The 21627-nt window shown below is 44.9% G+C and overlaps 1 protein-coding gene across 6 annotated transcripts in view; it reads right to left on the reverse strand.

The window, feature by feature from the left end:
• LOC147156076 (cadherin-7) overlaps positions 1–21627 on the reverse strand; it is a 153712-nt gene that overhangs the window by 4757 nt on the left and 127328 nt on the right. For 5 of the 6 annotated variants that reach the window (XM_086066223.1, XM_086066224.1, XM_086066222.1 and 2 more), the window contains 3 exons: positions 18117–18238; positions 5334–5451; positions 3393–3674 (listed from right to left, as the gene is read on the reverse strand). In XM_086066223.1, the coding sequence (XP_085922349.1) occupies positions 3393–3674; positions 5334–5451; positions 18117–18238 (522 nt within the window). The remainder of the gene's footprint in view (positions 1–3392; positions 3675–5333; positions 5452–18116; positions 18239–21627) is intronic. The other variant, XM_086066225.1, reaches the window with a different exon arrangement.

Here is a 21627-nt window from a genome sequence, read left to right on the forward strand (position 1 = left end):
CCTAATCCTGGTTTTGAGGTTGCTGAGCGGACACAAGGACTGAAAGAGCGAAGCCCAAAAATAAGAATTTTGGGCGAGTCACTGATCTGTATTTATTACTGGATAGCCGACAGGCCAAGACTTTTGAAGCCGTGAGGCCGCCATATTGCTCCTCCCAAGAAACGCTTCCCGGCATACAATCCTATACCGTCCGCTAGTTTTTTTTGTTTTTCTTTAAACTTCTGGGGTAATTTTAGTCGCAACTTCCAAGTCAATTTGCTGTTTTTCGAAAGTGACTCACAAGAAAAGCGTGTCTTGTTCCTTTTTTTTTTATCATTTTCCTTTCCATATCCTCAAATAACCTCAAAGGTCTTTTGTAAACTCGTGCCAAACTGTCACTCCAGTTCTCAAAAAGGACGTCGTCGTCGTCGTCGTCTGCCTTTCGCAAACAATTACGCCGTTGAAACGGCAAAACGCCGTCCGACGAGCGCCGTCAAGCCAAAAAAGATGGCTGCCGTGTGAAGACAGACCGGAGCGGATGTGAGATTTTATGCGAGAAGCATCGCGTCCTAATTGGCCCTCTCGGGGATTGAGCACCTCCGCCGCTAAATGGAAGCGCCAGGATAGTTGTCGGGACGCTTCATTAAAAACAACGGCGATATTTCCGTCAGGAAGAAAACAAAAAAATTGATCTCAAGGAGATTTACACGAATGCTAAGGAAGAAGCAGTTTTTTTCAGAACCGGATATATTTTCAAGACGTCGTTTATTGTATCAGATTACGGTTAAAAAAAATGTTGTCGTTACCCTTTGAGGAACTTTTGAAGGATTTTTTGACCGCGTCAGTGTCTAAATTTTGACATCTGGGGCAACCGAACACCTCGAAACTAAACCGGGCTCAAGATCTGCAGGCTTCAGCTGTTTCCGTCCTCCAACACTCCTGATTCATTGAATCAGCTCGTCAGCAAAAGCTTGATCTTTAGAATCAGGGGTGTTGGAGGACGGAAACATCTCAAACCTGCAGGACTCCCCGCCTTCGAGGACCAAGGTTATTTGAGTCAATGAAAATTAACGAAATAAGTAAAAACTCAAATTAAAAAAACATGTTTACAAAACTAACTAAAACTAATTATAGTTTTTTTTTTTTTTTTTTTTTTATAAAGAGCTCAGTATTGTTCATTCGGAAATGTCATCATCATTGCTCTTTATTTTTTTTTTTTTATATATATATATATATTTTTATATATATATTTATTTTATTTATTTAAAAAAAATAAAAAAATATATATAATTATAGTTATCATTAGCAAAAATGTCCTTAGTTTTCGTCTTTGGTCATTAATTTAATACATGAGCCATTGGGGTTGATTTTAAATGTGATTTTAAGTATATTGATTTCGATATTAACCGCAATCAGGACGTCTGAAAGTGCGTCAAGCAAAAGTGATGTCATCGAGCAGCAGCCAATAGAAAAGCACCTTCAGATGACGCCATTCGTAGCCGACAATTTTGCGTGCTTGCCTGTTTTTTTTTATTTAACTCAGCCGAAATTCAATAGCGTGACTACTTCCATAAATACCGGCACGAGGACCCCCCTTTAGCTGTTCAACAACGTGCCTGACGTTAAACAGCGCACAAGGACCCCTTAGTAGCCTAACAACATGCCCAATGTAAAATACACAAACTCGGCACTGAACAAAAGCACGAATTTTTTAATCCACTGATGCCATCGCACCACAACAGCAACAAAAAAGTCATGTGGTTTTTATTATTATTATTTTTTTTATGTTTTTATTTTAATTTTATTATATTATTATTTATTATTTAAAAAAAACATAAATAGAAATTAAAATCGTAATTTTCTGTTTTTGGAGCTTGGGAAGCAGCGTTGTGCTGGTTACTAAAAAGTAGTAACTAGTTCCAGTTACAGTACTAGTTACTTCATTTTCAAAGTAACTCAATTACTCTGGTGATAACTTGAAAAAGTAACGCGTTACTATTAAAAGTAACTCTTATGTTCAAACACCGAAATCATGACTTTCCCGCGATCTAAGTGACGGACAAATTCGGGTTTCACCGGAACGAACGGATCGTAATCCGAGGACCCCTCCGAACCACATGCTGCTTCACCAAAGAGACATGACTATCCGCCCCCGTGCCCGATCGTCGTTTATCCTCGTACTTGACAATCGGACCCGCACCACCTTTTTTCGCGCGTATCATATTCAGACGTCCAAATACTCGTTCACGCTCCCTCGCCTCTTTTGTCAACGCCGACGATTAAAAGATATAATCGGCGCGCAAGTGCTCAGCATTCATCTTCCCGCGCGTCGGCCAGCAGGTCACCTCGCGGGTTTGCATCCGGCGTTGCTGGCCGAGCTCATTTCGGCACTCCGGAGCTTGTAATGAATGAATATGCGCCGGGGTTGGACAAAAGGGGTTCAAACGCTGGCTGTGCAGTCAAGGTGAGCACAAAACAGCAAACGGGCGACGTGTCGCACCTTCAGCCGGCAGCAAACACTTCATGAGCCAAAAGAAAAAGAAAAAAAAACCCAGAGAAGCAACGTGGACTAATTGATTCCGCTGGCCGGGTTCCAGCGCCGTTGAGCTCGTCAACATGCGCGCTGTTATTCAGAAATTGGCTGACCCGGGTCACCCGTGTTTACCAGAGTGGAGATTTGGCTTTGGCCTTCTCGCGACCTCCGCGCAAAAACTCATAAAACGCGAGAGCCTTGCGCTGCAAAGTTGACCTCCTCCAGTCGCTACAATAAAGTCTGACATTTGCGCTTCGTCAACAACATTTATGCGGATCTTGACTGCAATAAATTCACTCCGCCGGCGCCCGCGTTCCTTCTTCTCCTCCTTCCAATATATGACACCATTTTGGAACCGTGAACTATTGGTGCAAACCAGAGGTTAGCGTTTCCTAAATTCCGTCTATTCATGAGGAAATTGATACATCAATAAAGACGAGCCGTCGTTTTAAGGGGACGTCCGTCCTTCATCCTGGTTAGGCGGTTGAGCCAAACGCACTCGCACCCGATCTTGGACGGTACATTCTGGTGCGGTTGCAACTATTCACACAAACAAAGCTACGGGCAATCTGGAGTCTTCAATTACCCGTACAAGGGGTGAGCTCATTAAATCTCTAGATTCTAGGTGCTTCTTAACCTCGGGTTCGAGGGCTCGTTCTCCTGGCAATTCCTTCAAATAGCAAATCTCCGGATCAATTTTCGGGCCGGCCATTCTAAGCATGATACAGGATGTCGTTGAAGTTCTACTTTGAGCGGTCTCGAGCAGCAAACAAAGGACGCCGGCTGTAAAAAAAAAAAAAAAGCCGGCAGGCAAACGCGTCACCTCCGCAGCGACAGCGGAGGAAATAAATGGCGGCGGTTGCGCGGGCGCGCTTCTTACCCAGCAGCGTGAGAATGCAGCCCAAAATAGCCACGAGGGCGCCGGTGCTGAGGCCGGTGGCCGTGTGGGCCACGGCGCCGCACGACAGGGGCACGCCGTCGGCGTCGCACTCGCACACGCGCACCGACAGCGTGTTGGTGCTGCTCAGGGCCGGGCCGCCGCCGCCGCCGCCGCCGCCGCCGCCGCCGCCGCCGCTGTCCACGATCAGCACGGGCAGCCGGTACACGGGCTGCTCGCGCCTCCGGAAGCCGCCTCGCTTGGTCAGTATGGACGCCGTGTTATCTGGAACAAACACGCAAAAAAATAAATAAATAAATAAAATACTCAGTGATGAATCCAAACTGCTTTAGGCCACTCCCACTTGAGGTTTACTCAAAAACTCAATTATAGAACACCATAGCATAACAATTAGGCTGCTAGCTTAAGGCTAATGCTAACACAATAATGGCCAATGACATTAAAACGCTATCATAACCATTGTGCAGTAATTAATAAAAAATAAATAAACAATAATTTGGCGTACTTCCTTGACAACGACTCATTTCTCTATTTGGCGCCATCCTGTGGCATTACACGTGAAATAAAGTTGAGCTGCCCGCGAAATGGAAGGCAGTCGGGACGAAACGGCTTGAAAATCAACAGCTGGCGTCATTATCACGATTCATTAAGTGCCGCCGCGACCACCTGCTGCCCGACGACAGTCTGATGGCGGGAAACCACTCCGGGCCGATCTGTCTCGCAGCCGGAGATCATGTCAAAATCAGAGAGGAGTATTTAAGAAAAAAGAAAAAAAAAATCTTGGGGGGGGGGGGGGGGCGGCGGTGCAAATAGAAGGCAAAAATCTAAAAATGTTCTTGTGAATGCGGAAAGCTCGCTTAATGCAATTTATTAGAACGACTTCTTGGGCACTGATTAAGGGTCCTACGTGGTGCTTGTGGGCACCATGATGGTGAAACCCTGCCTTCGTTCATACCCACAATATTAGGCCGGCGTGTAAATGTTGCCTTGAAAGGATGCCGGTGCGTCTTCCCTTAAGTGGTTGGCGCATCAAGTGGGGACTTATTTTTTTTTGGGGGGGGGGGGCAGACAATCGTTAAAAAAGAACTGTAAAGCAGCCATGGCAAGGCGGCCATTGTCCTTTCAATCGCAGTGCCCAGTTTGGCCACCAGGCGGCCGCAACTCTATGCGGCGAAGGCCCGGGTGCGGCCGCCAAAACATTTTGCGAAACACCAACTGGTCGTTGTGGGATTGATGGAAATTAGGAGCACAGTCGAGTGTACGGGGTCAGACTTCTCATATTGGCTGCAAACCATAATTTATAACCACCAACCTTGTTTGAAACTCGAACCCTGGCTTGAAACCCTCATTTGAAAACCGAGCCCGAGTTTGAAATCCTAATTCGAACCATAGTTGAATGAAAAACCCTAAGGCTAATTTTATATCACAATTTGAAACATAATCCTATTTTGAATGCGCAACTCGAGCCTGAAACCTTCATTTGAAACCCCACCCCTAGTTTAAAACCCTATTTTGAAACCCACCCCTAGTATAAAACCCCTATTTCGAAATCCAAACCCTAGTTTGAAACCGTAATTTTACATTTTAATCCTACTTTTAAATCATACTTAAGTCAAACTTGAAACCCTAATTTGAGTTTTATAACCGAGTTTGAATCGCCAGAACCCGAGTTTAACGCACTAAATTGAAACCCTAACTCTAGTTGAAACCTTAATTTGAAACCCAAACCGTAGTTTAATAAAAAACCCTAACCTTAGTTTTAGACCCCAATTTTGAAATCCAAAACCGAGCTTGATTCCGCCATTTTCCATTTGAACCCTAGTTTTAAATCGTAATTTGAAAGAGTAACTCCATCTTGAACCCCTCATTTGAAACCCCACCCCTAATATGAGGCCAAGCGAGGCACTCGTCCTCCGCGCTCACCTTTGTTGTCCCGCAGGGTGAAGTTGAGATTTCCGGCCACGGCGGCGCCCAACGCGAAGTAGAAGCGGTGGCCGCTCTGAGGCTCGTCCTTGTCCACGCCGCTCACCGTCTGGATCACCTGACGCGCCGCACACACACACACACACCACCTTCAGAACGCCACGCCCACATTTAACGCCATAATCCCTCTGCCTTCATTAAAGCTGAAAGCAAAAATAAAAAGTGCGGGGGCAGACGCCGCGCACGCATGGCGGGGCGCCCGCAAAACGACGGGCTTGACGATGGCCATCAAAGTGGGCGTCGCTGACTCATTCAAATTAATTCATTCATTAAAAAAAGGGAATCTTCCGTAACTGGTTGCAGACATTTCATCATCATTTTTCTTCATTTAACAATCCAATTGACACACAAACTTGAAACTCTAACCTTGGCTTCAAAACCCCAATTTGAAACCCAAGCTTCTTTGAAACCAAAATCCAGTCTTAAAACCTGAATTTGAAACCCTAATTTAAGATTCACTCACTCATTTGAAATTGTGTCTCCGAACCCAAATCTGAAACTCGAACCCAAATCTGAAACTCGAACCCAAATCTGAAACTCGAACCCAAATCTGAAACTCGAACCCAAATCTGAAACTCGAACCCAAATCTGAAACTCGAACCCAAATCCTGTCTTTAAAACCCTCCCTTTAAAGTGGTTTAAAGCCTGAATTTGAGATCCTAATTTGGGCTCCAAATCTCAATTTGAGACCCAAACACAAAAACGTTCGCCTTTGAACCCGTAAAATGTATTCTGTGTTCTTTCTCTCACGTATAATCTTTAGTTTTCCTGCAAGGTTAAAAAAGTAGACCTTGTCCCTGACCCGGTATCGTTTGATCCCTTTCCCGTTGAGATGGTAAAACCCTTGTCCGAAAACCTCCGGGGCTTGCAGGAACCCTGACCCAAACCCCCTTTCAAGGCATTCGCCCTTTCAATCCGAGTGACGATGAACACGTATGAACGCGTCCGCGTCAATCATGTGGTTTGTTTATCGGCGACGGCTGACGACGCGTCTTCGGGATCAGCCGAGACCGAACCTGCGCGCGCGCGTACCTAATGTTGTGACAGCCCGCCCAAAGCCGCCATTGAGCGGGCGGATCATCTGTCTTATGGAAATGGAACCGCCGAGAACAAGACGAAGAGGAGGAGGAGGAGGAAGAGGAGGAGGCCCCGTACACAATTTGAACCTTTTGATGTCCTTTGAGTGGCAACGGCGGCTCGGGCGGCTTATCTGCCGGAAAGCGGCGGCGGCAGGGAAACACCGCCCCCCCCCCCCCATATCCCCCCCGACTGTAAATCAAGACTTAAATCAAACACTTTGTAATGTATAATGCCTTTCATTAGCGCGCCTCTGATGCAAGGCGGCGGGTGAGAAGCTTTTTGCCGAGGAATCCTCTAATGGGCCGAGCGGGGGAGGGGGGGTGTGATGGGGGGGGGGGGGGGGGGGGTTTAGCTGTTGGTGGATGCGGCCGCAAAATTCGCCTGACTGACGAGGCCCGCGAGTGGAATCGGAAGCATTTGGATTATTAATGACTGCAGCATGAGATTGTGCTTTGCTGTAACGTCTTATTTGCCGATCAATGGCGTCATTGATCGATCGGCAAATTGTGACATAACCGATCATCGATTTTGCATAAAAAACGCGAAATATCTGCCGATCCGATACACCTGATCCGATCTAAGAACTGGTCCGGAGATCCACTTTCCTCGAAATACAATAAAACTTTTGTTACAAGACCGAGCATGGTTTCAATTTTCCAATCCAGTCTTGACACCTAAACATGAAATACTACAAACCCTAATACTAAATTTGAAACCTGAATTTGAAAACCTAACCTTGGCTTAAATCCCGAATTTAAACGACATCATTCTGCTTTGAAACCTTAACCTAAGCTTCAAACTAAAATTCAGAATCTTAGACTAAACTAGAAACTCCAAACTTGCATTGAAAACCCAACCTTGACTTCAAACCCGAATTTGAAACCCTCACTTTGGCTTCAAACCCTAATTAAAACTCTGGATGCCGGTTTGAAAACCCTAACCCTGCCTCCAAACTGGCTTAAATCCCAATTCTGAATCATAACCAGAAGTAGTTCAAAGCATCATTTGAACCCCCAACTCAGACATGAAGCCGAACCCCGGCTTCAAACCCGAATTTGAAAACCCTCACTTCTCATCCACTCACGAGGCTTGAAACCCGAATTTCAAATGATTTAAGAATACCAGAACCTTCGGGTACCTGTTTTGACAAAGTGGAAACGCGTCAATAGCGCCGAGCGCCGGCAAAACCATTTTTGTTCCCAAAGCACGACGGCGTTTACATCATCACGTCGCTGACATTTACGGGACGGCGCCAAACCGAGTAAACACGATTAATGAACATTTGGGCTTAATTAATCGCCAGCGCTTACAAGACAAAAGTGACAATTTGCGTTAACGAGGCGATAAAGTTAAACGGCGCCGCCGTTATGGACTTGATGTACGACGGCCCACAAAAGTGCCCCGTGAACTCTTCGCGCCTAATTAGGACAAAACCGCGTCTTCACGGGAAAAAGCGCTCAGAGCAGACGACGCTAATTGACACGCGCGAGTCGCGGCGCGAACGACGACGTCAGTCGCGCGCGTCATCGGCGGAATCGGCGTCAACTGTCGCGACTCAGACGGAACCAATTCAAAAAAGAACGAATCCATCAATAATAGTCCGCCGTCGTGGACGACCTACAAAAAAAGGAACCCAAAATATGAAACAGTTGCTCCCGCGTCGCGACTGTTGCGCAACGTTGACGCGATGCCGCTTGCGTGACGAGAAAAGGAAAAAAAACAACAACGACGCAATTGCAGCCTTTGCTGCAAAATGTGAAACAAACGAAGCTCATTCCAAATATTTCAAGTCAAAAGAGTGACGGAAAGACTCGAGGGGGGGGGGGGGGGGGGGGGGAATCCGCAGGGGGGGGCTCGTCATCATTCATGCATGAACGGGTTAAAAAAAGTCGCCTATTTAATTCATGAATATTATGCAAATAAGATGCCCGGACATTAATAATTCTCTTCAGCGCACTGCTTGGAAATGGAGAAACGTGGAGGAGGGTACGATTCCAGCATCGGAAACATTCCGTTGGAAAAAAATAAAAAATAAATATATATATATATAATAGAAGTACAATATTAGTTTTTCCTCACTCTAATACACGAGAGATGTCCAAATGAATCAATTAATAAACATCTATTTATAGAGATTACCGATTGAACACGACTGAGCGCTCTCAGAAAAAAAATAATTAATTAATAAACAACTTCTCATTACCAAATTACTCGACAACTATTTCATATCGTTTTATGATAATTAACATAAAAAATAATTTGATGAATTCATTGTTTAAAGTGGCACTAAGGAACTTTTCTACCTTCAAAAAATATTTGATTTAAAAGCCAAATTTCGAGGAAATGACCCAACTTTTTATGGCTTGTTTTATACAAAATGATCCAATGTTTGACCCAAGCAGACCCAACGTTTCTAATAATACAATTTAGCCCAATTTTTGACCCAAAGTTGGAGAATCTTTGCATTTCATGCCGAACGTGTGACGTGCCTTTTACGATCATTTCTGACCTTCTCGAAAGCAAAAGTGACTTGAGTGACATTGAAAAGACACACAAGTGCATGAGTGGAAATCCCGACCCTCGTCGCCCCCCCCCCCCCCCCCCCCCCCCCCCGCCAAAAAAAGCCGCTGCAAACCATAATTTATAACCACCAACCTTGTTTGAAACTCGAACCCTGGCTTGAAACCCTCATTTGAAAACCTAGCCCGAGTTCGAACCATAGTTGAATGAAAAACCCTAAGGCTAATTTTATATCACAATTTGAAACATAATCCTATTTTGAATGCGCAACTCGAGCCTGAAACCTTCATTTGAAACCCCACCCCTAGTTTAAAACCCTATTTTGAAACCCCACCCCTTGTTTAAAACCCCTATTTCGAAATCCAAACCCTAGTTTGAAACCGTAATTTTAAATTTTAATCCTACTTTTAAATCATACTTTGAAACCCTAATTTGAGTTTTATAACCGAGTTTGAATCGCCAGAACCCGAGTTTAACGCACTAAATTGAAACCCTAACTCTAGTTGAAACCTTAATTTGAAACCCAAACTTATGGTTAAATGAAAAACCCTAACCTTAGTTTTAGACCCCAATTTTGAAATCCAAAACCGAGCTTGATTCCGCCATTTTCCATTTGAACCCTAGTTTTAAATCGTAATTTGAAAGAGTAACTCCATCTTGAACCCCTTATTTGAAACCCTACCCCTAATATGAGGCACTCGTCCTCCGCGCTCACCTTTGTTGTCCCGCAGGGTGAAGTTGAGATTTCCGGCCACGGCGGCGTCCGACCCTCGTCACCCCCCCCCCCCCCCCCCCCCCCCCCCCCCCCGCCAAAAGAAGCCAATTATCTTGCAGCGCGACGACTTTAATGAAGCTTAATAAATTGTTCCCGAAGACGCAACAACATCCTTAGCGGGAGCCGCCGCCCGTTTTCGAAGCGAACCCGAAGCATCTCATCCGACAGATAACACGCCCGAGTGCCGCCTTTGACATTAGCGAAGAAAGGAAACACCTCCAGTGTCATTAGAATATTCGAACGCGTATCATCAGGCGGCGCCGAGCGCCTTTGAAGCGAACGTAAACTTCACTCGGGCCCCGCTTGGCAGTCGCGAGAAGATCAAGGCGGCGCGTGAAACTCCAGCGAAAGAGTATAAATAAGCGCGCCATCAAAAAGGTGGCACTTATCGCCGCGGCAATACGACAGCTGTCACCGAGGTTTGCCGACGGATGGCGTGCGGGGGCCGGCGGGTTTCGCGCCCCTCGCTGCGCCACCCGCGCCCTAAACATCATCACCCAGATGTGACACCCGTGACGCCGCGCGCTGACAGGTCGGCGCCTCCGCCGACGGCCGCCTTCGCCGTCTCGTTCGTTTGATGCGGGTTGCGCGAGCGTCGCCTTCGCCTTCGCCGTCTCCCGCAGCGCGCGATCCGTCGATCCGCCCGACGAGATGATGTTTGTCTTTTTATAGCTCGCGCGGCGGCGCCGCCGCCTATCGCGCGTCTCGCCGCGTTTGTTTTCACCTCTCACCTTGCGGGGCCAAGTGATAATTTGGACGGATGCGCCAGGATTGGTACGGAAGTGAAGATTTGAAGAACAAGTTGAGACGTGATGCGAAGAAAATGTGTTGAGCAGTGCTGGCAAAAGAACTTGCGCTCTAAAAAAAAATTGGTAATCAACTTGATGTGAGTAAAAGAAATATAGTACAGAAACTGACATGAAGTAAAAAAAAAAAAAAAAAAAGTTAAAGCGATAACTCATTAACACATTCAAACCCAAAAACATATAAATACGTTTTTTAATATTTTGTCATTCACTCCCAGAAACGTATTTATACGTTTTTTCCCCTGGTAGTAATTACAAAAAAAAACGGCCAACAGGTGGCAGCAGAGTATAAGAGCTCAGCCAGGGCCATGTTGCAACAAGCTCTTTTTGTCAGTGTTTTCAACAGGAATATGAATGATGATGAACCTAAGCTATATGCTAATGCTAATTGCTGCAAAACGGAAACAGATACGAATATATGTTTTTATAGCAATAGAACAGAATATTCTGCAGGCCTGGGCAAAATCTGTCAAAATCCACTGAAACAGCCGGGAGCGAAGGGGGTTGCTTCAGTGAAAATGGCTGCCAGTGAATGAGTTAAGTACAGTAAATAAGTCATTGATGGTGAAGGGATCAAGATTGCAGCACCAAGTGCGCTCATAGATGTGATGTTCACACCAAAGCGGCCGCCGGCCCCCGTCCCCTCGAACCCCCGCCGGGCCTTGCCCTCGTCACCTCCATCACGAAATCAATTAATAAAGATGGCAGACGGCAGACGGCGCCGATGATCCGTACCGAGTGGCAAGTGCGGGTCCGCAGGGAGCCGGTGCCACGAGGTGGCCTTAATTAGGCCTGAACGATGGCAGGTTATTCCGCCGCCGCCGCACGCCAACGCCGACCGCACGCCGACGCCGCCTTCCCGACTGGCAAGCGATATTATTTCATCTTTGGAGCAGCCAGCGGGCGTGACAGCCAGTGGGCGGCCTAAGCGAGCGGACACGGCCATTACCGGACCGGCGCGCACACAAAGAGGAGCGGTTCAATTAATGAGGAATCGGCAGCCGGCCGCGTTCGGTCCTGGAGCAGCTAGCGAGCAGCTCGTTGCGATTCAAACCTTGCGCTCCCTATTTAAATGCCAGCGACCCCCACTTCCCTCGCGCCCTGGATGTGTCTCGGCGCGAACATTTCATCACGAAATCTCTTTTATTGCACGCGTCCCCCGGCGCCGCCTCGCCCAAACGCCGGACGCAACATCAGTGGTGGGCGGATCGTTCCAAATATCGATATCGGATCGAAACTGACACTATAATATCGATCGAGTAGTTTAGTTTTACTTTGGCTCTTTTTGTTGTTATATATATATATATATATATATATATATATATATATATTTATTTATTTAATTTTTTTTAAAGGAAGTGATGAAGGCAGAATTTTTAGTTTTGTGTTTTGTGTAGTTTCTGAACAGTATATGATAAAGTATTTGTTTAAATTAATGAACAAAATATTTTTTCTTATGGTTGTAATACAACCACCCCGTTCAAAACTTTATTTATAATCCCCCAGGTATTTTTTTTTTTTTTTAATCTTACCATTAAAAAAAGGGAAGGTGAGTACAAAATTTAGAGGAACAGATCTTTTTTTTCCAAACCGAAATACAGAACAAAACAAAAAGAACGAAGCCTTTCAACTCAAGTGTCGGGATTATAAAAGTAAAACGTCTCAATTATTTTGTTTAATTGTTACTCTGAAAGCGTCTTGACTGTTTTCTGTCATTTATTTTGTGTTGACTTTTTTTTTTGCGTGTTGATTAGGATATCACAAGTTTTTCGTCTTTCTGTCTCTTTTCATTTATTTTTCTTTTAAAGAATGAAATAAAAAAAAATTATTGTATTGAATTAATGTTTCTAGGGTGAAAAACATTGATAAAGTATTTTCTTTACATCAATAAACGTTGTCCTAATTTTGTCTTTTGTTTAAAAAAAGGAAACAACACAAAACCACTTAAAGGTTGAAAATTGACTAAATTCAATGATACAGCTACCTTAATTTAAAAAAAATTATTACATAGCATAATTTAAAAAAAAGTATCAATATCAGTATCGGCGATACTGGCCCTGTATTTACTTGGTATCGGATCGATACCCAAATTTGCGCAAAAATCGCACACCGCTAACGCATATGAAACGCTTTAGCACATCAAACCTCTTTTCAAGAATTTGGCCAACAGGTCCGAGAGACGCACAAGTTCTCTCCGAGTCTTTGGAGAAAAGATATCAAATAAATATCGTTTATCATTCCGTCGTTCACATTTTTGATCCTTGACGTTCGCTTTAGAAAGAAACAAAAGCCAAAGATTCCAAATCTTGGAGATGGTCCGTAAATAAAGTAAAGCGGGCGGCCATGATGTGAAGCGGTCTTGCCTGTTTAGCTTCACCTTCCGTTGATATTTGACACTGTCATGGCTGCGGTCTAATTTAAAGGCTGATTATTACCCGGCAGATAACGGAGCCTAATTGCCAACGGAAAACGTGCATTCAATGTCCCCAAGTGGTCTGCTGTCCGTTTGGACCTGGGACTTCCTCCGACCTGCTTGGGGTGGAAGTCGTGTGTGTTTAATCTGTCATTTTCATTGATCGTTTCGATCAGGGGTCTGCAACCTGCGGCTCTGGAGCTGCATGCGGTTCTTTAGTCCCTCTCTCCTGTGGCTCCCTGTCGTTCTCTTTAAAAATAAAAAAAATGTACAAAATCGTTTTTAGATCAAATATTCTTGAAATTAATTAATGATTGAGTAAAAACGAATTCAATATTTAAAAAAATGTTAGAGTTCAAATTTTAAGAGAGAAATTAAAGGTTTTGGAAATTACTCTCAAATGTTTAAAACGTGACCATAAATGTCCATGAAATTGCCAAAAATGTCAGAATTTTTTTTTTCAAAAACGAAAGAAGAAATCCTGAAAATAACCATAAAATGTCCACAAAATTGTCCAAAAAAGTCAGATTATTGATAGTAAAAAAGAAAAAATGTCCAAAAAAGGAAGAGGCGCAGAAAATTACCATATGTGCATAAAATATCCAAAAATGTCAGAAAGGCAGAAAAGTCTTAAAAAATAAAATAAAAATAAAATAAAGGTTTGGAAAAATGAAGTATGAAAAATTACAACAACAAAAAATCCAAAAATGGAAGGCAAAAGGTAGAAGAAAATGAATCTGCGTATTGGATGCTGCATCATTTTTGTGTTCTGGCGCATCTCTAATGATCTCACGAGCCCCCAGTACATTCTTAAAGTACATTGAACTCGAACCCGAACACAACGTTCAAATGTTTTGTGGCTCCAGACACATTTTGATTTGATGTATTTGGCCTAAAATGTCTCTTTTGACAGCAAAGTTTGCTGACCCCTGGTTTTGATAAACAAGATATTCATATTGGAAGCAAATCACTAAATCTCATCTCAAGACATTCCGTTCAAAAATGCCTGGTTGATATATTTAAGATAGGATTTAGTCTTTTGTGGGTCCCACAAAGGGCAAACACGTGCATCGTTTCAGGAGCAATAATGAATACAGGAAAATAGAAAACAAGATATGAACTCATTGTAAATGCTCAAGCGCATTAACATAATACGTTTTCACGCCGTGCAGAAGGCAGAAAGTTCACGCGGTGCTGCTTATATATAAACATCAGAGTTGAATTTTCATCAGAATACAAGAAATGGATCGCACTAAATAAAAACCTTAACTAGCGTCCCTGCTTAAACCTGAACTAGCGTCCCTGCTTAAACCTGAACTAGCGTCCCTGCTTAAACCTTAACTAGCGTCCCTGCTTAAACCTGAACTAGCGTCCCTGCTTAAACCTTAACTAGCGTCCCTGCTTAAACCTGAACTAGCGTCCCTGCTTAAACCTGAACTAGCGTCCCTGCTTAAACCTGAACTAGCGTCCCTGCTTAAACCTGAACTAGCGTCCCTGCTTAAACCTGAACTAGCGTCCCTGCTTAAACCTGAACTAGCGTCCCTGCTTAAACCTGAACTAGCGTCCCTGCTTAAACCTGAACTAGCGTCCCTGCTTAAACCTAAACTAGCGTCCCTGCTTAAACCTGAACTAGCGTCCCTGCTTAAACCTGAACTAGCGTCCCTGCTTAAACCTTAACTAGCGTCCCTGCTTAAACCTGAACTAGCGTCCCTGCTTAAACCTGAACTAGCGTCCCTGCTTAAACCTGAACTAGCGTCCCTGCTTAAACCTTAACTAGCGTCCCTGCTTAAACCTGAACTAGCGTCCCTGCTTAAACCTTAACTAGCGTCCCTGCTTAAACCTTAACTAGCGTCCCTGCTTAAACCTTAACTAGCGTCCCTGCTTAAACCTGAACTAGCGTCCCTGCTTAAACCTGAACTAGCGTCCCTGCTTAAACCTGAACTAGCGTCCCTGCTTAAACCTGAACTAGCGTCCCTGCTTAAACCTTAACTAGCGTCCCTGCTTAAACCTGAACTAGCGTCCCTGCTTAAACCTGAACTAGCGTCCCTGCTTAAACCTTAACTAGCGTCCCTGCTTAAACCTTAACTAGCGTCCCTGCTTAAACCTTAACTAGCGTCCCTGCTTAAACCTGAACTAGCGTCCCTGCTTAAACCTGAACTAGCGTCCCTGCTTAAACCTTAACTAGCGTCCCTGCTTAAACCTGAACTAGCGTCCCTGCTTAAACCTGAACTAGCGTCCCTGCTTAAACCTGAACTAGCGTCCCTGCTTAAACCTGAACTAGCGTCCCTGCTTAAACCTGAACTAGCGTCCCTGCTTAAACCTTAACTAGCGTCCCTGCTTAAACCTTAACTAGCGTCCCTGCTTAAACCTGAACTAGCGTCCCTGCTTAAACCTGAACTAGCGTCCCTGCTTAAACCTGAACTAGCGTCCCTGCTTAAACCTGAACTAGCGTCCCTGCTTAAACTTGAACTAGCGTCCCTGCTTAAACCTTAACTAGCGTCCCTGGTTAAACCTGAACTAGCGTCCCTGCTTAAACTACCTAACGATCCAATTACTCTCTTGGACATCCAACGCGGACTTTGCTTGTGACGGGATTCATTATAAGTGGTTTAACTTCCTATCGTGGAAGTACGTGCTTTATTGACACAGAAGTACGTGAAGGAGGCAGCCATGTTGGTGAAGGCAATTCCCAAAGGTCAAGAGTGTCTTGTCTCCCGCGTACGGGATCATCAATATCATTCAAAAGCTAACGACTCAAAACGCGACGTGATCGTCCGAGGTTGTTTGCAGAAAGTAGCAAGCGGCTGTTTGACGTCAACGTACGCCGTCTGTAGCGCAAGTAATGCGATCAATAGACTTTTTTTTTTTTTTGCTGTTTGTTTCCAGGGATGATGGAGCCTAATTGCCAATTGCTCATTCAAAATATGACCTTCAATGTCTCAAGTTTGCCTGTAAACAGAGGTGGCAAATCGAGTTCCAGAAAGAAAAAACCCTGCCACAGTTTGGCTTTAGCCCCATGGGCTAGCTAGCTAGCTAGCTGCTAGCTCCCCGGGTGCTCGTTTACCTGCTAGGGAGCTAGGGAGCCCCTTGGGCTAGCTAGCTAGCTAGCTGCTAGCTCCCCGGGTGCTCGTTTACCTGCTAGGGAGCCCCTTGGGCTAGCTAGCTAGCTGCTAGCTCCCCGGGTGCTCGTTTACCAGCTAGGGAGCTAGCTAGCTAGCCCAAGGGGCTAAAGCCAAACTGTGGCAGGGTTTTTTCTTTCTGGACTCAGATTTGCCACTTCTGCCTGTAGAAGTACTGACAAGTGGATCTTGGGCTTGGACTTCAGACCAAATCGGAACGGGCTCGCTCTTGTCTGGAGTGGAAGAAACATTTTTGTGTACATTTCTGTAAGCCAACCTTGACGTTTTCTTGAAAATACGGTCTCTTTGATTCTTAAGTAGACGTTCATGTTTTCAACACGGGGTAACAAAATAAAAAATAACAGAAAATATTTGTCAATGGGGATTTCTGTGGTCATTTACAAGTCAAGAGTTAAGGTGCCTAATTTCCAATTCTTCGCAGAAAACAAGACAAAGTGGCGCAAAGTGGCTCTAATGCCGGATTTGTTTGGCAAGATTGGCAGAAATGTGCTCAATGGAATCTTATGACTTTATTGTTCCTTCGGATCACCAAAAAATTAATAAATAACCACAAAGGCGGTATTTGGGATTTCTACGCAGTCACGCTCACGTCCGGCAGAAATCCCGGCGGCGCCGGTGGGGGACAAATACACAAAGCACGTATCGAACCGGAGCGCTGGCGTGAAATTGATGGCTGATAGATAGAAAGCCGCCGCCGTTGTTCGGCAATAATCATCGGCGGGCGAGTGGAAAGGACGATAATCATCGAGCAGCCGCCGCGCGATGCTCGTCGATAGCGGCGGCGGCGGCTAATGAAGACGCAATGTTTACTCTAATAAATACTCTTCATCCTGAGGGTGACGTGCGGATAAAACGATTTCATTTTGGCTTCAGCTGCACTTATCTGCTCTTGTTTTTTAATTGATTTTTTTTTAACGGGGAAAGAATTCAACAAAACGACTCGTCGTGAGGCACAAAGCGATCTCGCGGTCACGAGAGACGCTCGCCTGCATGACAATGAAATCACTTTTTTTTGCCGCTCACGTCTTATCGTCGGACGAAAGCCACGCGGGTGCAAATAACGTATTCAAAAAGGTTCTGGTGGTCGTCGCCGATGCGGACCGTCACTCTGACCAATTGCATCCGTCGGTCCGTCCATCCATTCATCTGTCATACATCCATCAATCTGTCCATCCGTCCATCCATGTTATCATCCATCCATCATCCATCAATCTGTTTATCCCTCCATCCGTCTGTCTATCCATCCATCCATCGGTCTATCCATCCGTCCATCCATCATCAATCCATTCCATCTGTCCATCCGTCCATCCATCTGTCTATCCATCCGTCTATCCATCCATATGTCCATCATCCATCCATCTGTCTATCCATCCGTCTATCCATCCATATGTCCATCATCCATCCATCTGTCCCTCCATCAGCCATCCAGCGGTCTATCCATCCATCATCCATCTGTCCATCCATCATCAATCCATTCCATCTGTCCATCCGTCCATCCATCTGTCTATCCATCCATCCATCTGCCATCATCCATCCATCTGTCTATCCATCCGTCTATCCATCCATATGTCCATCATCCATCCACCTGTCCCTTCATCATCCATCCATCAGCCATCCATCAGTCTATCCATATATCATCCATCTGTCCATCCATCATCAATCCATCCATCCATCCGTCCATCCATCCATGTAAATATCCAAAATAACAATCCTAACATATATCTTGATCTCCAACCGTTGAAACATCCATCCATCTTGTTGATCCGTCCACCCACCTCTCCCTATGTATGAATATATATTTTACATTTGTGCATTGTGCTGTGTAGCATTTGGCCCCCAACTGCCTCGCCGGCGCCAGTTGACAGCCCCCAAACGAAAGCGACATCTCCGACGAAGCGCGACGATAGGCGCCATTACGGCCATGACGGATGCCGCCTGACCCGTGATAGCTTGCGGTCGGTTGAGGAGGCTTATTGAGGCGAGGCGTACCGTGCCCGCCATGGCGTTTTCACAGACGAGGGTCTCGTAGTCGATGGCGAAGACGGGCGCGTTGTCGTTGACGTCCAGCACGTTGATGATGGCCACGCCTTTGCCGATTTGGTTCGGGTCTTCTGAAAGGCAAAAGGAGGTCGCTTATGTGAGGCACAAGAAATAATGCAGAACAACTAAAAAGTTGTCAGTTGGGAAGAAAAACAAACTCCACGGCATGCACAATGCAGTTAATATATTATCTCTTCTGTACAGTTATCGTGCTCCATTGCGCAATAGAAATAACAAAACCACTCAAAATAATCCACAAAGTAAAAATAGTACACAGAATGCATCCTATAGAGAATACAATGGCTCCTACCGCCAGTTATTCATGATAACCACCAGCTTGCACAATAGAAATAACGCAAAACAACTAGAAATAATCCACTTAGTTAAGAGAAACCTGGCATACACAATGCAGTTAAAGTCATAGCTCCTCCCTCCTATCATTGACGACAGCAGCCACCTTGTACTATTGAAATAAACAAAACAAGTCAAAATAATCCACAATTATTATTATTATTTTTTTTACTTTGATGATTCATGAGAGAGCTCCTCCCTTCCAGATATTCATTACAATCGCTACTATCTTATAAACAGAATGACTCAAAAATAATCCACAAAGGTCAGGAAAGTAGCATCACAGCTCTGAGATGCTTAAAAGCGAAGTGACAAACACGCAGCTCGCTCCCAACAAGTTTGACGGCAGCGCACCCGAGCTGGTTTGCGACTTGCCGCGCCAACGCCTAAACGTCTCCGGCCGGGCGCGCCAGACGATAATTCGGCTTGGCGGGGCCGCCCGGCTGGCCCGAGATGATGCGCTGACATTCAGGGGGCCGATGCCGCGGCGACAGAAAAAAGGACGTGCGGCGCCCCGGGGGCCGCAGACGGGTTTTGAGCGCCGACGCATGGAGGCCGGCGGATGCAAAAACGGCGTGCAAGTGGCACCGCGTTGCACAATGTCAACGTGAAAAACACGCTTTGAAAGGGGACATACAGCATGGGCGGGCAAAAGCTTTCTTGAAATAAACAACCAAGTAAATCTTTTGCGTGTTGCATATTTGGGATTTGTTTTCAGAATTGCTTACACTGCGTGAAACATCAACATGACAAAGTGCACAAAAGCAAAAGAAGTTCAGGGCAGGTGCCATATGGTCATGTGATTGCGCCTCCCTGCCTTCAGCTATTCACTGTAAGTGGTTACTTGCGCAATAAAAAATAAAAATAAACTCGAAGTAATCCACAAAGTACTAATCGTGAAAAATATCCATAGCATGCGCCATATAGTTAATAGAGCTCCTTTCAGAAGTAACGCATGATCACTGCCACCTTGTACTGTAGAAATAACAAAGAAAGATGAGAAATAATCCACAAAGTAAAAAATATATATACAGTATATCATACTGTTTACCATACAGTAAATTTAATAGCTCCATTTGGAAGTTATTCATGATAACCACAACCTTGCACAATAAAAAGAACTATATACACTTAAAATAATCCACAAAGTAAAAATAATAATAATCTGCAGCATGCACCATATAGTCAATGTGATATTGGAAGTTGTTCAAAATCATTGCCATGTTGTACTACAGAAATAAAATTAAAAAATGATGGGAAACAATCCACAAAGTAAAATTTAAAAAAAGCCCATACAATGCACTGTACAGTGAATTCAATAGCTTCTCTCAGAATGTATTCATTATAGCCATTAATTTAACTTGCACAATAAATATAAGGACTTCAAATAAATAAAACAGAAGAACAGAACTAGAAATAATCCACAAAGTCAAAAAAATGATATCCCCAGCATGCACCATAAACGCGATAGCCCTTTTTGGATGTTATTCATGATAACTTGCACAACAGAAATAACGATAACAACCACAACTAATCCACAAAGTCAACAATAAAAATCCACAGCATGCGCCAAATAATAGTTGAGATCGCTCTTCTTGGCATTTTAGCCATGTGTCGCAATGGGCCTTGAATGTATTATTTAGTTTTCCTGTTCCAGGCGAGGCGAAGCTTCCATCCGAGCAAAGCGGCAGCTCTGTTGTATTGCCAAATTCAAGCCTCGGCGGCGGCAGAAGTTACGTATTTCATCTTTAATCAATGAACCAAATAGTTTTGGATTCATTTGATAATGATTAGTTGGCAATGAATTGATTAATAGTTGCACCTCTGTGCGTGATTGGTTGGCTTCAAGTGTTCGATGCCGAGTCATTAAGTTTAGTCGACGCGCTGCCCACACGCCTGCCGCGCCCCCGCAGGCAAATTTCCATCATGAAAAAAAAAAAGCTGCCACGTAAAGTCCTGGAGGACAAAATAATTTCACAGTCATGTTAATAACACACCTGGCGAGTGTTTGATATGATGAAGAAATATGCAAATGAAGTTTCCTTTCAAGCAAAGAGTGATACAAAACATGTCTGACAGGTGATGGCTGACTTTGCGTCCTCGGGGCCAGCACGGGTTGGACGGATTCAAATAATTGACGAAGGAAAAAAGAAGCCCAAAACAAGCGTGCGGCTCTTCGCCACGTCAGATTAGCACGAGCGCCGCCGCCCTGAGTCAGCGCGTCACCCCGCGGGCCGAGGTCAGAGTGACCGTGACCGTACGCGTGAATTAACATTCACTGACATCCCCGACAGACGACAGCGCTACAAAATCTTTATGGAGCGCCGACGTGCCGCGTTCGCATCCAAGACGCCAACGCGCTCAATTAGGACCTCAGCTCGTGTTAATTGTTTATAAAGAGACAAAAAAGGGCGCAAATAAATAAATAAACAGCCCGTCACCCTGATCAATTGCATCCATCCGTCCATCATCCATCCATATGTACATCCGACCATCATCCATCCGTCCATCATCCATCCATATGCACATCCGACCATCGTCCATCATCCATCCATATGTGCATCCGACCATCATCCATCCGTCCATATGTGCATCCATCCGGCCATCATCCATCCATATGTACATCCGACCATCATCCATCCATATGTGCATCCGACCATCATCCATCCATCCGGCCATCATCCATCCATATGCACATCCGACCATCATCCATCCGTCCATATGTGCATCCGACCATCATCCATCCGTCCATATGTGCATCCATCCGGCCATCATCCATCCATATGTACATCCGACCATCATCCATCCATATGTGCATCCGACCATCATCCATCCATCCGGCCATCATCCATCCATATGTACATCCAACCATCATCCATCCGGCCATCATCCATCCATATGCACATCCGACCATCATCCATCCGTCCATATGTGCATCCGACCATCATCCATCCATATGTATATCCAGCCATCATCTGTCCATCCGGCCATCTATCAATCCAACCATATATAACCGTCCATCATCCATCCATATATACATGCGTCCATCATCCATCCATATATACATCCGTCCATCCATTGATCCATCTGTTCGTCCATCCATCTGTCA

Source organism: Leptonotus elevatus, chromosome 21, assembly GCF_054856555.1.
Source record: "Leptonotus elevatus isolate MCC_2025b chromosome 21, RoL_Lele_1.0, whole genome shotgun sequence".
In the NCBI taxonomy this organism is placed as follows: domain Eukaryota; kingdom Metazoa; phylum Chordata; class Actinopteri; order Syngnathiformes; family Syngnathidae; genus Leptonotus; species Leptonotus elevatus.